Below are 14,315 nucleotides of genomic sequence, written 5' to 3' on the forward strand. Positions count from 1 at the left end.
TTACATGGGGCAGGGGAATATGTTTACATTTACCTGGTCGGTGCACCAGTACCACGTGGCCATGACAGACAGCCCAAAAGTCATCCCAGTCCAGGGCAGATCTCCAGAGACTGGGTCTCGGAAAAGGTGCATAGCATCTGCTCTGGGCAGGTGGCAGGTAGTGTTGGGAACAATCTTGGCTGGAACAGCTTTTAAATAGGCCTCTTCCAGGTTCGGGTAACCGCCGATCTCATTAAAAGCTGGAAGGCATCATTGGAGGAGGTTGATTAGAGTCAATCAAAATCCAGTTGCCTCCGAGATCAGCTGGTAAAACAATCAAGAACTCGCTATCCACAATGTTTTCCCCCTTTTTCCCGGCCCTGCTTCCCAAAGAGGGAGGGCTGTTTTGTGATGGTATTTTATTCTAGTTATTTAAGAGACTCCTCTATTAACATTTTGCACAGCCAGTCCCATTGCATTGTGCCCTCCCTTAGGAGGGTGATCCGTGTTCTGGGACGAAGGCTCCTCAAGGGACCCACCTCTTTTGACTTTGTACCGTAAAAGCAACCTGTTTATTAAAGCACCCCAGCCACAGAGTATGGGAAACTTCTCTGAAACTATTAAATGCAAGTTTAGGTAGCCTTTGACTTGATATACTACAACGCAAGGTGCCTTGGCTCAAGCGTCCAGCCAAATGTTTTCTATCCCTCTGAATATTTATCCAACACCTCCTGCACTGCTTCGTTTTTAAGCATCCAGAACCAAGCGCAAAAAAAAAAAAAAAAAGCCCTCCTTCACTGCATTTTTCCTAGGAAACGGGATCCAACCTGGGAAAAGATCTGGCCTTAGCCTAAGCCCTTCTGATGATCGCATGCCATGAACAAGCCCTAGCAAGCGAGCCTCCAAGTCCTTGTGCAGCTGGCTTCGAGCTTCTCCACCCACTCCCAGCCTGCCGCATCCCGCCTGGCGCCGGCGGAGCAGCCAGCCACAGCGCAGCCCCCACGGCGGCCGGAGCCGGCTTGCCCTGGGCTCTGCCCTGGCCTCTTGCTGCCTCCCCGGTACTGCAGGAGATGGGCTGTATTCTGCCTGCAGCAACACCGGTGCCATCCCGGTGGCGTAACCGGCAGGATTTTGGAGCCAGAGGCGTTGCTTTGCGGCAGGAGGAACGGGAGGAATCCGCTCCGCTCCCCCCGCGTGCCGCGGCCGCCCACGCAGCAGCTGCCGAGATAAGCGGAGCGGGTGAGTTTGCACCCCCACATCCACAACGCGCTGCAGCCTGGAGACGGCCGCTCGCGCTCGAGGGAGGACGTCAGGCTCCCGGCTTCCAGCAGCGTCGCCGAGGAGAAACTGCTCCGCTCGGCGGAGTCCCCAGCCTGCTCTGCCGGCGGCGGGGAGGAGGCGAGGAGCCAGTGCCGAGGGGGAGCCTCCTTAGGAAGGGCTGGGAGAGCCCCGGCCCAGCCGCCGATGGGGGCTGCCGCTGCATGACGACGCGTGCTGCAGCTCACATGCCACCATTCCGGGGGCTGGGAGGGAGGGAGGGAGGGAAGGGAATCCCTTCTGCTTTACTCCTGTGTTTTACTGTTCAGCGGCATGAACTGGATCCAAAGCAATACCCGCAAGAAACCCTCAGCGCATTACTTTCACCCCTCAGAGATGGGCTTGCACCAGACTTCAGATCCGAACGCAGAGCTAACATTTGCCGGTGGCCACTCTCTTTAGACCAAAAGCAGGTCCCTAATCCGCAGGGTGTTGGAAACAGGGATCTCTATCAAGTAACAGCTTGAGCAAACCCCAACTTCTAAGCTACCCTCCCTGCTGCATCCTCCCTCCCCCTGTCCCCTTCATCCCAGGGAAGACATTCTCCTGCTGACTTGCCATTTCAGCTAACGAACCCGCAGTAGGGTTTCAGTCTCGTGGTTACCACAAAGACCCAAGGGCATCTGGCAGGAGATAGTTTCGGGGAGTTAGAAAAGGGACTTCATATACTCACTTTGCAAACAGGCCCATTATATTTCAGAGAGAAGGAGCACGTGCAAAGCCTTCCTTCTCTTGGGAAAGCAGACCAGGCTTCTCGCCAGCATGTGGCTTATCTAGGCACTGGCTACTCCCAAGCTTTGCATGGGCGTTGGGCATCAACAAAAGCTCTCTGCAGGAACAGGTGAGTGCTGAGAGCAGGGGTGCTCGCGCGGGGTGCGGGCCTGAGAGCTTTCCAGACGTGTTACCAGCAAGTCACAACACCTGTATCTGCTAATGCAGAAGAGCAGGACAAAAAAGGTGAGGCAGATGAGAACCCAGCCCGCAGATGCTTCACTAAAGCCCATCAGCTCCACCAGGATTAGCGTCACGGTGGTGAACGCCAGGGGGAATTAACACCAGAGGCGGCGAGGTGAAAGCCGCCGAGCGATGGCCTGCGCCGAGGGTAGGTGCGGTATGGTACGGCGTGTTCGCTCTCCTCCTCGATGGCAGAGGTGAGCAGAGCCGCAGCCAACGCGGCAGGACGGGCGGGCGAAGGGGCCCTGCTTAGAGCGTCACAAATTGCCCGGTGGCAGTCGATTCTCTCCTAACTGTATTTCTGCCTCTGTTTTGTAGCGTGTCTGTAGCTTCCCGTGGTGGATGTGGCTATTGAGTTAAGTAAACTGGATCTGTTTGTAATCCTTTAGTTTACACCCACTTGTCTTCTGACTTGCGACTGTTCTGCAAAGTATTATACCAGAGTATTTGCACAACCCTTCTGCCCTCCCTTGAGAAACATGACCTTAGACCTTAGCTCTACACTGCTGCGGCTGGAGCAAAGGAATCTGTTTTTCCATCGCTTCAGCAGTAGCAACTGATGCAATTGTCCGAGCACTGGCCACCAAAAGGCAACACAGAGCTAATACAGGTTAGCAGATTAGAATTAGCAGCCTCGCTCTTGCTGGGATGGGCCAAAGATACAAACAAGGCAAGAATGTGGAGAGTGTCTCTTATCAGACTGGTTTGATAGACCTAGAAATAAACAGACAACTTCTGAGGCACACAAGCCTTCGGGTCCCCAGATCTCCTGAGACCCAAGAAAAAAAAACTGTGTGACCAGTAGCTTGTAGTTTGCCTTTTTGATCCCCTGTATCAGCCAGTCTCCCAGACATTATTACCTCTCTGCAAACCTTGCCACACTTAGCAGGTTAGTACGTTTAAAAACAGCCTAGCAGTGCAATTGCTGGAAGGGATTTTCCAGGCCTTGCATGCCTGTCCTCCTACTCTTGCTCTGCATTATCGCACGGAGCCAAGATTACAAGACAAAAGCCTTGGAGACGTCATGTTGATTATGGGCTGAAGCTATAATTGACCAATATGCAAGCACCTTGTCTAAAGCAAAGACCTGCGGCCACGGCTCACATCTGTTTGGACAGGCAATGAGCTCCTCTTCTGTCTGGCTCAGCTCATTGCTTCTGCTTGGGTATTTATTATTATTCTTACTACTCCAGGGAAGGGGAGGATCTTCCTTCTTTTTTCCCCTTCTGTAATGCAGAAGCTTTAAGTATCCGTCCTTTCATTTAGCTTTTGTAAATATACTTTGCCACGTACAGGGCCCTCCCAGGAATGAGCTCTGCCTCTGCACAGGGGAACAGACATGGGACTGGGCTTGTTGCAAGTCTGCTTCTGTTCCTGTCTCCATGGCAGAATTCCTGCATGATGTTAGGTCAATACTTTTCATACCCGCCTGCCTAAACAGACTTCTCCGGGAGATGGTGGAAATCATCTCAGGAGCGCCTCTGGAAATCATGCTCTTTAGTTAAATGCCTGCCTTTGAAGTTGGGGCCTAACTTTTTACCTGACTGGGAAATTATGTCTCTTATTCCTCAGGGGCTAAGTGCCTGGATGGTAGAACAAGAATAATGAAAATTCCCTGCCTCACAAGGATGTTGTGGGGCTAAATTTATTAAGAGACAACAGTGAGGAGGGTTCACAAATGGCTGTTAATTAACCATGCTAAATCAAAACAGGAGGAAGACACACCAGAGAAGAAAACACCCCTGTGCACTTCACCACTTAGTGTTCACCTGCAGGAATGACTCTTTCAGGCACTGACTTCTGCTGCGCACATTTCTGCGCACAGGATCAAAGGGAGCTGCCTCATGCCCTGTGCAGATCCTTTCTGAAGATCCTGCAGGGATGCACTAGGGTGGTCAACAGCTGGGAATTATCTGGAGGAAAACTTGAAATTCTGCTTGCTGTCAAACACTTGAACAGTTCCTCAGAGCGTGTGAACTAGGCAAGTGCCAGGAGCTTGGAAGTAATGATGACAGAACCAGAAGGTCACTAGATCTCGAATTAGCCCTATACAGAGGACTAGTAGGAAGCTTTATGACATCTCAGCCCACCAGCCTTGCACATAGGGGAAATAGAGCTGCAAAGGAACACGAGCGGACCACTTGTGTGGTCTTTGTGGACTTGGTTTAGCTGATTGCAACAGGCCAAAGTCCTGCAAAGCATCTTGGCCACCAAACTGCTCAGAGTCTTTTGATTTATTTCCTAGACTGCCAGAGTGGGGACAGAAGGTCCCCCTGGAAGACAAATCCACGCTGCTCCCAGGTCTTACCTTTAATAGCCAAAGCGATGGCTCCAATAACCATGATGAGCGTCTGCAGCGTGTCGGTGTAGATGACGGCTGCCAACCCCCCTGCAGGGGACAGGAGCAAGGCACGGCATTGTAAGCTCCCTCGGGTTCAGGCTCAGCTTTGTTGTAAAGTCACAATAAAGCTAACTGTTCTCGCGAGGACATGCCTGTCCGTTACTGTCCTCGCCCTCCTAACACCACAGGGGAAGGTGGTCCTGCAGTGAGAAAGTAACGGGAAAACACGGGGAGGAATAGCTCCTCGGCAAGTCCGGTGTCGGAGGGGGGGTGACAGCACCCCAAGCAGCTGGGGTGGGGAGGGAGCACCCAGTATAGCAGTGCGAGGTGCAGACAGGGAGCTGAGGGCGCGCGGGTGCAGGAGGGGATGCGGCGACAGCTCGCGGCAGGCGCAGCCCCTTGTCGGCCTGCCGAGAGGCAGAGAGGGAAGAGGCCAGGCCTGCAGAGCTGCACGCACGCAGCCTCCCGGCCCGGGCTCTGCACACGAGTTCTGCTCTCCTCTTACCCGCTCAGGACTTTCCTCTACCAGAAGCCCTGGGAGGACCAAAAACCAGACCTTGGTAGGAAGATGACCCCGTGGTAAGTCACTGATTTATCCTCCAATCTGTACGGCAGGTCCTCTAGTGCTCTGCCCTGCTCCAAGATAACCCGGGAGAGGGATGTCCCCACATCTCTTCAGATACTCCAGCAAACAGACCACACTGCCAGGATGCTGGTGCCATCATTCATCCTACCTCTCCTTAACACTGCACCAGGCCTCCCCCTTCGCACGCCCCTCAGCTCTCCCTCGCAACCCAACGTTATCATCTTTCCAGCGCTTAGTGCTTTGCAGGGCCCCCATTCAGTCAACAGCATTTCCTCCTTTCCGTACCAAGCTTTCCTTCAGTCCTTGTTGCAGATCCAGGACTGCTTACCTAGTCAGAAAGACATTACTCGGCGTACGAACAAAAGCATAAAAAGTAGTGGAGCTAGAGGAAAATGGGTCAAAACTTGAACCAATTTCAACCGAAGTCATTGATTCTCAGCCAGGTATTTCAGGGCTGCACCCTCCTAGGCAATGCCTGGGATTTGGAGAGATGTTCTCAGGATTAGGGTGACGCAGTGATCACACCCTTTGCCTGAGCTCAGGCTAAAATACCCTGCTTCACAATAAGCCTCGTGGGCAGGAAAAAACCAAGACAGAATTTGTTCAAAACCAAAATCTTGCAAAATCCACCGTGTTTCGGATGTACTTAAGCTGTTCTGCATCTTGATGGCTGGGACAAGACACCGAGGAAAATTTACTGCAGGGCGTCTCCAATGGAGTTACCAGGAAGAGGAACATCCCAGCCAAATAACAACTTAAAGGCCTGGCAAGGATATACAGTCGCACGGTCCGAGTATGGGACTGCAAGTTAGGCACTGACAATTTCTAATTTCAGCTCCAAACTCTCATTAACTGTGAATTACAAAGGAAACGTATTGACTGATTCTGCACACACACAGAAAAAAAAGATTACGCTAAAGGGAAGCAAGTGCAGGAAATACTTCTAAAAGCTCTGCAGATGGACAGCAACAAGTTGTATTATGGGCAGGACAAGTGGGAGGAAAATGAGTTAGGTAAAGGCCTTTGAGATTTTAGATTCCATGGTAATGGTCATGTAATAGGAGAAGCCCTGATTATAGCTCTTACAAATAGGTAGACACACAAGAAAGCATTTAACTACATGATGGAGGAGGAGCGAGTTATTACAAATGAAAAGCCTAAACACATAATCACAGAGGGGAGCTGAGGTATCTAGCCATTGCCCAAGCTGACACTCAGGAAGGAGACACAAACACTAGCTGGATAGGACAGCAAATATGAACCCCATTATCTGAGATAAAAGCAGGATAAATCCCCAAAGATCTCCCAGAAGAAAAAAAAAAAGAAAAAAAAGAGTGTAAGTGGCAAAGTTCAGCGGAACAAGAGTGACTTGAGGCCAGCAAATATTAAGCAACCTACCCGCAATCGTGTAGAGCCCTGTGACCACCAGCATCACGACGGTGGAGAGGTAAAGGTCCCAGCCCAGACAGACTTGCACAAACAGAGCCCCCGAGTACAGATCAGTCTGTGTGCGAAATAAGAAACACAGCGCCTGTAATAGGTGGCATCCACCTGGCTAGGCAGCACCAAAAGGCTGTTGCAGAAAGACATGGCAGGGAAACAACCAAAACTGCGGGTACAGCAAGCGCCTGTCATTGCACGTGCCAGGCCTGGAGCCAGTGCTGGGGGCCCCAGTCCCGCGCGCTGACCACATCGCTGCTGCAGACGGGGACCCCGGCCATGCTCCTGCAGCCCCCGGGAGGAGCGGAGCAGGCAGCTCTCGTGGTCGTTTTGCATCTGAGCCCATTCGGATGCAGAAAGTGGGATGCAAAGGCCAGTAAGCCAATTTTTCCAGCTCCTGTTAAGGGCATCGGTGCTGCCACAGCCTTTTAGAAAAGGAAAGAGCTAATGATACTCAGTCTCGCACAGGATTAGACCCCTAACTGACCTGTCTCCTCGCTGACCTGAGAACCTTAAGTTCCCTCCGGTGGTGGCAGTGCCCTGTTCCCCAGGTGGCATCTGGGCAGTGCTTTTTGCAGAGCCCAGGAGATCTGGCACTCGGAGCCAACCGAAGGGGCCACGCTCCCCCCAGAAACCCAGCCCCATTAGGGGCTCTCAAGACGCAGCCCACGCCGCCCGCTCCGTCCTCGCCAGCCCAGCGCCCCCGTGCCGTTTTTACGCCCCGCTGGCACCCCAGCGGGCAGACACGACGGGTGCAGTAGCGTGGATGGGGGTGGGTGCAGCTGGTATTTCGTGTTCTGCTTGACGGGATTTGTTCTCCTGGCACCCACGCTGCCTCCGAGAAGGCTGCCAAGGCCAAACTCCCGCTCCCCCAGCCGCAGCTGAGCCGTTTGGAGCTTCAGGCTGGTCAGAAGGGTGGCAGCAGCCCCGAAGAGGCTGCCGAGGCAGGAGGGGATCTCCCCCCGGGTACAGGGACTTTTCACTCTGCTCGTTGGTGTCTGCAGTCATCAGCAGGGGATCCCTGTGCCATGTAGCTCAGGTCCTCTCAGCGGCACCGAGCTCGGTGCTGGCAGGGCAGAGCAAGCTGGCTGCCCAGGGCTTGCCCGGCTCGCGGGAACCGTTCTGCGGCTGCCGCGGGGCCCTAGCTAGCAGGGCTCCGTCTGCAACTGCTCCGCGCTCAGCCGGGCGCACAGGCAGTCCCAGCACTGACTGCAAAAGCCTTTCCCCAAGCCACCTCTTTGCTGAGCATCTCTGGGAGAATATTTCCTCCAGATGGGGAAACTGAGGCACAGGCGAGAGACAGAAGTTGCTTTTTGGCCAAGAGAGAGCAGCAGCAGGCAGGAACTGAACCCCGAGATCTTGGATCCCAGACCCCAGCACAGACCAGTGTAAGCACATCCTCCCACACAAGCAGCAGGTGCTGCTATGGAGTTGGATTGAGGTCCAGGCTCCTGTGCTGTTTCTGACCTTCGCAGCTCCCCTTCTGACACCCCTGGAAGGGGCTGTTTTTCTGCTCAGCACGGGAAGGACAGGCTGACTCTACGCCTAACACAGTTGTCCACACAACAGGCTGGCCTCCATCAGCCACAGCATCTCCTGCCACTCGAATCACATCTCCAAGGGAAACTGGGAGCATTCCCTCTGCTAGAGGAGCGGATGCAGGATCTGGCTTGCAAAGGGAGGAGGGAGTTTAACAGCTTACTCGGCTAGCTAGCTCAGCCAAGCTGACTGACTTCCCCAAAGCGACCACCATTTATGTCACCGGACTCGGCCCACTGGAGAATTCAACCCACGCAACAGCTCAGCTGGTGCAGGGAGGTGCCGGTCACGTTGTCTCCGGCCCAAAAGCAGAGAGATTCAGAGGCCCCTTGGGCAGATCGGACAGCAGCCCACAGGGCAGATGTTTATCAGGGAGAGGGACCCTTCCCAAGGCAAAGCCAGGCCCCTGGCATGGCAGACACTGGGAAAGACTGTGGTGAGGCCCACCAGCATCGTGGGCACGGTCTGCGGACTTTCGTTTTCTTTCCCTCTGTACTGGCTTTCCAGGGATATATCCCTGCCCTAAGTTGCACGTCAACGAAAGGAGACTAAAAACGTTCATTCCCTCCCGTCCTTTGCCCCTCCTCTGAAGGAAGCGCTGAGGCCGAGGGCCACGTACACCAGTCAGCGCCCAAGGCACAACCATTTCTCTACCAGAAGCCGAGATCTAGCAGTTTCCAGCACTCAGCTAGAATATCTTAGTGAAAACGTTATCCGGTGAGGGAAGAGGGGACAGGGCCAGGCAGGAAGAGGCAAGATGAGCAGATTCCACTCCTGACTCCTCAGAACAGCTCGGCCTGCTCCACACCCTTGCCTGCAGCCATGACGGCTCTCCACAGTCAACGTATCAGCTCTGATTTGACATCTTTCCTCACACACCTCACAAAAATCATCCCCCAAACCGCAGAGCCTTCTTGCCTGATCATGTGGGAGCAGTCACCTGGGATTAGTAATGTGGAGGTATGGCAGTACTTCCCACATCGCACTTCCTTCTCCCAGCTCTATGTTTCCTTCTTCCAGGAACTTCAAAGCATGGGAGCTAAGGACAGTCAGTGCCACCCACGCCCTGCCCTCAGCATCGTTCTAAGGGGAATAGTGACATGTTTTGCTTAGAAACAAAATGCACAATTTCATACTTCCATTGCAAATGCTATGCAAGAGCTGCTTCCTGCCTTTCCAGAAAGCACATGCCAGGCCAAAGCTCTGCATCTCTCCATGCTAAGGTGGCAAACATCTCATTTCAGAAGACAAGAAACAACACCAGGCTACACCATGTGATGGAGAGGGGCCATAAAGGATCATGAGATGGAAGAATGAAGAGGCATGCCATCTAGCAGGGCTCTATCAACCACGAAATCCAGTAGGTAAGCGCACATTCAGCTTTGGGACAACATGAAAGCTCTTTCTCTAGCAGATGAGCCCACACACTAGGTATAACATTGATTAAATCACAAATCAAAATGACCAGAAGAGCACTTACACCGTGGTGTTGGGGAACTTAATTCAAGGACTGTTCCACGACAAGTGCACTGGGCCAGACTTTCCACCACAGTTATGTCTAATGTCTACAGCTATGTCTAACGTTCCTACAAGAGATAGTACTTGTCCTCAGCTGCACTCTAGCTCGGCCATGTCTCAGGGAAAGCCCTGTTCAGCACCAAGAGATGACTCATCCCTGGACTGCCCTGCTAAAGAGGAACCAACTTAGTGGCAACCATACCAAAACCTGTACCAGCAGCTCCTCTTCCATAGATGTCTTTCTACCACAAATGTGTTATTAACACAGCTCAATACCACAGAGACCACCAGATAACCCTACAAGAGGGCTAAGTCATCACTGCACTGCAAGGTGCAACTACAAGGCAGAAAAGACCCAACCAAGGGCCCTCAGCCATCTCCTGCCAACACAACATGAAGCAGGAACCCAACATGATGACAGCCTCCCCAGCACAGTTCCAGCCCAGTGTCCTTGCTGTCTTCTGGAGCTCCCAATGGCCCCTTGAGGGATCCATGACTTGTCAACTCAGCACCTGCTAGCAAGTCATCCCCTCACCCCGACTGCCTGCTTCTCTAGCACCCCCCACTTCATCCCCAGAGCCCAGCAGTTAAGACTCAGCCCTGGAGAACACATTTCATAACTGCTTCTCCTGGCTTTCTCAATGCTTAATCATTTTTGCAGTCGTCTGCAAATGAGTCTAAGCTTCTGCTATGAGGAAGCAAAGGTATCTCCACCTCCCTTCCTGGTAATTCTGCTAGGGTGGGAAAAAATAAAAGCACATGTGACTTAGTCGTTAATAAGACATCCCAAATACAAAAACAAGCTAATTAAAACCAGGCATGACCTATTCATAAAACAAGTCCTTTCAACTGCAAAAGGAGAGCAAAACCCTTTGAAGTCAGGCTTCGCAATCCAGCAAGAGAACCCTGCCTCCACCAGTGACCTCACTTGGAAACTTGTTCTTATCCAACATCGTTAATGCCTTCCCAATGAAAGCTGGCTTTAGAGACAGCTTGAATTTAACAACTGGCAAAGCATCAGTAAAATGAGTTACCCAAGGTACAGAATAGTCCACACGGGCTCTTCACCAAAGTTCGGATGCCTGCGTAAATCTTCACATGTTTCCAGTTAGGGGAGACTCACTGTCCCCTCAGCAGGGCTTCACGGCTGGCCTGTTGCACCCTGCTATGAACTGCCATGAAACATTAAGGGCTTGCATCCAGCAGACGATAAATTCCAGGACAGGAGAGCCTGTCTTCCCCCCTCCTCACAAAAGGAGAGCCAAGGAGAATGGGGTGTGGAGATCCATGAAAGAAACAGCATCTGCAGGGAGAGGCAGCAGGAAAAGCAACGCTAATGAGTCCTGTGCTTTAAAGTAACCCCCGGTGAGGACCAAGAGGAAAGCTCTGCTGGGTGACAGCACTGCCTAATTGCCCTGAGTTTCACACCTTCCTCCCGTGCATCCTGCTGTGGTCAACACCAGTGACAGGATATTGGGCCAGTTCGTCTATGCGTGGCAACACCTCACACATCATCCCAGCCCACTGCTTGAAACAACTATTATTTTTCAGATCCACGATGAATGGAGATAGATGCCAGGATAATCCTCTTGATTAGGCTGGTTCCTCTTGTATTGGATTCTGTGTGACTCAGAGACCAGGTGAAGCTCAGCAGTCCAAAGAAACTATAGAATTAGCTGAGAAAAGGCATAGGAAGGCCATCTGGGAGTGCCTTTTCTGCACAAAGGAGCGCTGAGAAATGCTAGGATAACCACAGAGGTTCCCATATATGCAGGCATCGCACAGAGTTCATCTGCGAGTTCACCTGGTTATAAGCAATGAGTGGCACATCAGTCTCCACTGGTTTCCCAAGCTAAGAACGAATCTGTAGGACATCCACCCCTTCTGGGCAAAGCCAGAGGCTTGTGAGACAGCTCCAATGAAAACCACACAGACCAAACATCTCCTCACGGCATAGTAACACACTATTTGGGGAAGAGGGGACATCTGTGACAATCCGGAAAGAGACTCAAAGACAACCAGCCCTCAAATTACTGGCGATATCTTTCTTTAGATTCAGATCTGCAAGAACAAACTACTACACCAGATAGGCTATCCCAGCTTGTTACTTTTCCTTTTAAATGCCAGATGGTATTCCCTTAGATCCCAGGGTGACTAACAACATACAGAGACAGGGACTGCTTCAGCATCTCCCTTGAGCTTATCCCAAGCCTTGATCAGGAGCAGGGAAGAGATCTCTCCTAAACAGTACACAGAAGAGGAATAAGTGACAACAATTTACCGGACATTAGGAGGATCAGGGAATAATCAACCTTTTCACTGATCAAACTTGCAAACTTATCTGATACTCCAGCAGCTGCCAGGCCACACATCACACACGGAGGAGAGGCAGCCAGACCTGGGTAAGTCAAAGCAGCTGTTTAATAACACAAAGTTCCTTGATTAGGCGAGCACAGGCAGATAGAGCCTCTATCTAACTGAGAGCACCAGGGGAACACAGGAAGACAGAACTTGCTGAAACTACCTGCATAACCATAACCAAACCTAACTTCAGGAGAAACGCCATAGGATTTTCCATGGCATAAGCGATAAGGGTATAAACACCAGTTTTATGGTAAGAATGTTCTCCAGCGTGATGGAACATGTTTGTGTTTTTTTTCAGAAGGGAAAGACAGGGGACAGCTCCACCTACTGAGCCATCAGCACTGCTTTTGCACGTCCTAGCCATGCTCAGAGCATGAACATAGGAAGGGCTGTTATCTCCCCTGTAACCTGCCTTTTTTAAGATCACGACCAACCTGCCTTTTAAGTACCAGTACTGTGCTTTGCCCGAGATCAGAGAGCAGTTCATAGACCGAAGACGTGGTTCTCCTGAGCACTTGACAGGTTACAGAGTGGGGGACACAGTTCTGACATCATTAAATGCCACCTTAGGAACAAGTAATGAACAAGCAAAGGAAGTCCATGACCCGAGTTTCCCAGCACTAGCAGCTCTGGAGGACTGTGCTCCTTACGTGGACCAAGGCAGATGCAGCCACTTTGCATTAAGCGCTGTCGCGTATTTGCACAGCATGAGCTGTTTTCAGGCTACTGCATCCCCCTTATGTCTCGGGCTGGGGAACAGCACGTGCAGGGTCCAGTCTGCAGCTCAGCCCCGAGGCCTTGGCAGCAGGTTCAGAAGTTACCCGAGAGGAGGCAGGAACGAGAGGCAGCCAGGGCCTGCGGCCACCAGCCGAACTGGGGTTTGCAGGCCTCAGAGCTGGCAAAAGCACAAGCAGGTGGCGAGCGCCTCTCCGTGGGCAAACGGATCATGTGCCGACAGCTCCGAGATCAGCTTTATCCGGCCTTACAGCGAGCGGCTGGTTTCAGCCACCCACACGGAGAAGCGATTTTTTCCAGCCATCCATCCGCGCGCAGAGGCCCCGACAGAGCAATGAATCAGATCCACCTGCCTCCATTGGAGGGGGCTGCGCAGGATTGCTCCCTCCAGCGTGTTTTCTCCTCCGTATCGTTTCAGAGCTGTTTGCTCTTGGTGTGTCTAAGGCTCAAATGCCGTCTCCAGCCCCCAGGCCTGTCTGTGCCGAGCTCCCTCACCCTTGCTCCAGGCCTGGTGTCGCAGGCTCTCAGCTGCTTTTACCTCAGATAAACTCTTCCCATGGTTACTGAGCAGGCAGGAAGAGGAGGAGAGGAGCCTGGGCTGCTTAAAGGGAATCGCGAAAAAGGCCAAACTGAGGTGAAAATGTTCTTGTGGAAAGAGTCCCTCAAAATCCAACACTTCCTATACACGCTTGGGCCATCCTGCAGATGTAACAAAGCTTCCTTTCCCCTGAAAACCCACATGCCCTAAGGCAAGGAATACATTCTCAATTCAATCACTTCAGTTTATCGATTCAGCTCACCCAGCCCTGCTGGTTTCTCCCTACTGTATTTATTCAGCAGGGATTTTTCCCATTTGGATCTATCAGAAAGCCTCATTGCTGGAGAAGTGAAACGACAGACCACACAACGCAGCCCCTGAGTTTGGTTCCTTCTCAGCCTCTTCAGGTCTGGGAATCCTGACACCCAGCCACAAATCTGTTGGGGGCATCCCCCTGACATGCTCATCACTCCTACCCCAACTACAAACGTACGGGATGTTGGCAGACAGCATCTTTCCATGAATTTCCACCTGTTGCCCTGCCTCCTCCCAGAATTTCCTGCGACAGTTCTTCTCCCAGCCCAGGGGCTCTCCCAGTTCACTGTCTTGGCTACACAAGGTCTGAGCACAAGAATAATCTCTTACTAGCTGGAAACGAGTTGTGGATCTGTCACAGAGTCAAGTGGGAGCTACTTACAGAGATCTTGGTGAAGATGGAGAGCAGGAGCGACAGGCCAGATAGGTACATCCGGATTCTCTCACCTCCAAACCTTCTCTGGAGATACTCAGGCATAGTGACAATCTGCAAGAGAGAAAAAGTGGTCACTGCCCTGTCCAGTCACCCTCCTCTGAAGGTAGTCCCAGGGAAGATGAAGGGGGAACAGTCTTCCCAAAGCAACTCTGCAGGGCTTAGGAGCCTCAAAGGACAGCGCTGACACCACTCCTTGAGGCGCAGGGCCTGATGAAGGCTGGGCTCCCCTCAGCAGGCTCAGGGAGAGCTGTAC

General features: G+C 52.2%; 1 protein-coding gene across 3 annotated transcripts in view; it reads right to left on the reverse strand.

The window, feature by feature from the left end:
- The window catches only part of SLC5A10 (solute carrier family 5 member 10), a 49,938-nt gene that overhangs the window by 33,405 nt on the left and 2,218 nt on the right, over nucleotides 1–14,315 (reverse strand). For 2 of the 3 annotated variants that reach the window (XM_026083098.1, XM_026083096.1), the window contains exons 5-8: nucleotides 14,009–14,113; nucleotides 6,576–6,681; nucleotides 4,559–4,639; nucleotides 34–239 (exon numbers count right to left, since the gene is read on the reverse strand). In XM_026083098.1, coding sequence (XP_025938883.1) covers nucleotides 34–239; nucleotides 4,559–4,639; nucleotides 6,576–6,681; nucleotides 14,009–14,113 — 498 coding nt within the window. The remainder of the gene's footprint in view (nucleotides 1–33; nucleotides 240–4,558; nucleotides 4,640–6,575; nucleotides 6,682–14,008; nucleotides 14,114–14,315) is intronic. The other variant, XM_026083097.1, reaches the window with a different exon arrangement.

Source organism: Apteryx rowi, unplaced genomic scaffold (genome assembly GCF_003343035.1).
Source record: "Apteryx rowi isolate R43461 unplaced genomic scaffold, aptRow1 scaffold_6, whole genome shotgun sequence".
NCBI lineage: Eukaryota > Metazoa > Chordata > Aves > Apterygiformes > Apterygidae > Apteryx > Apteryx rowi.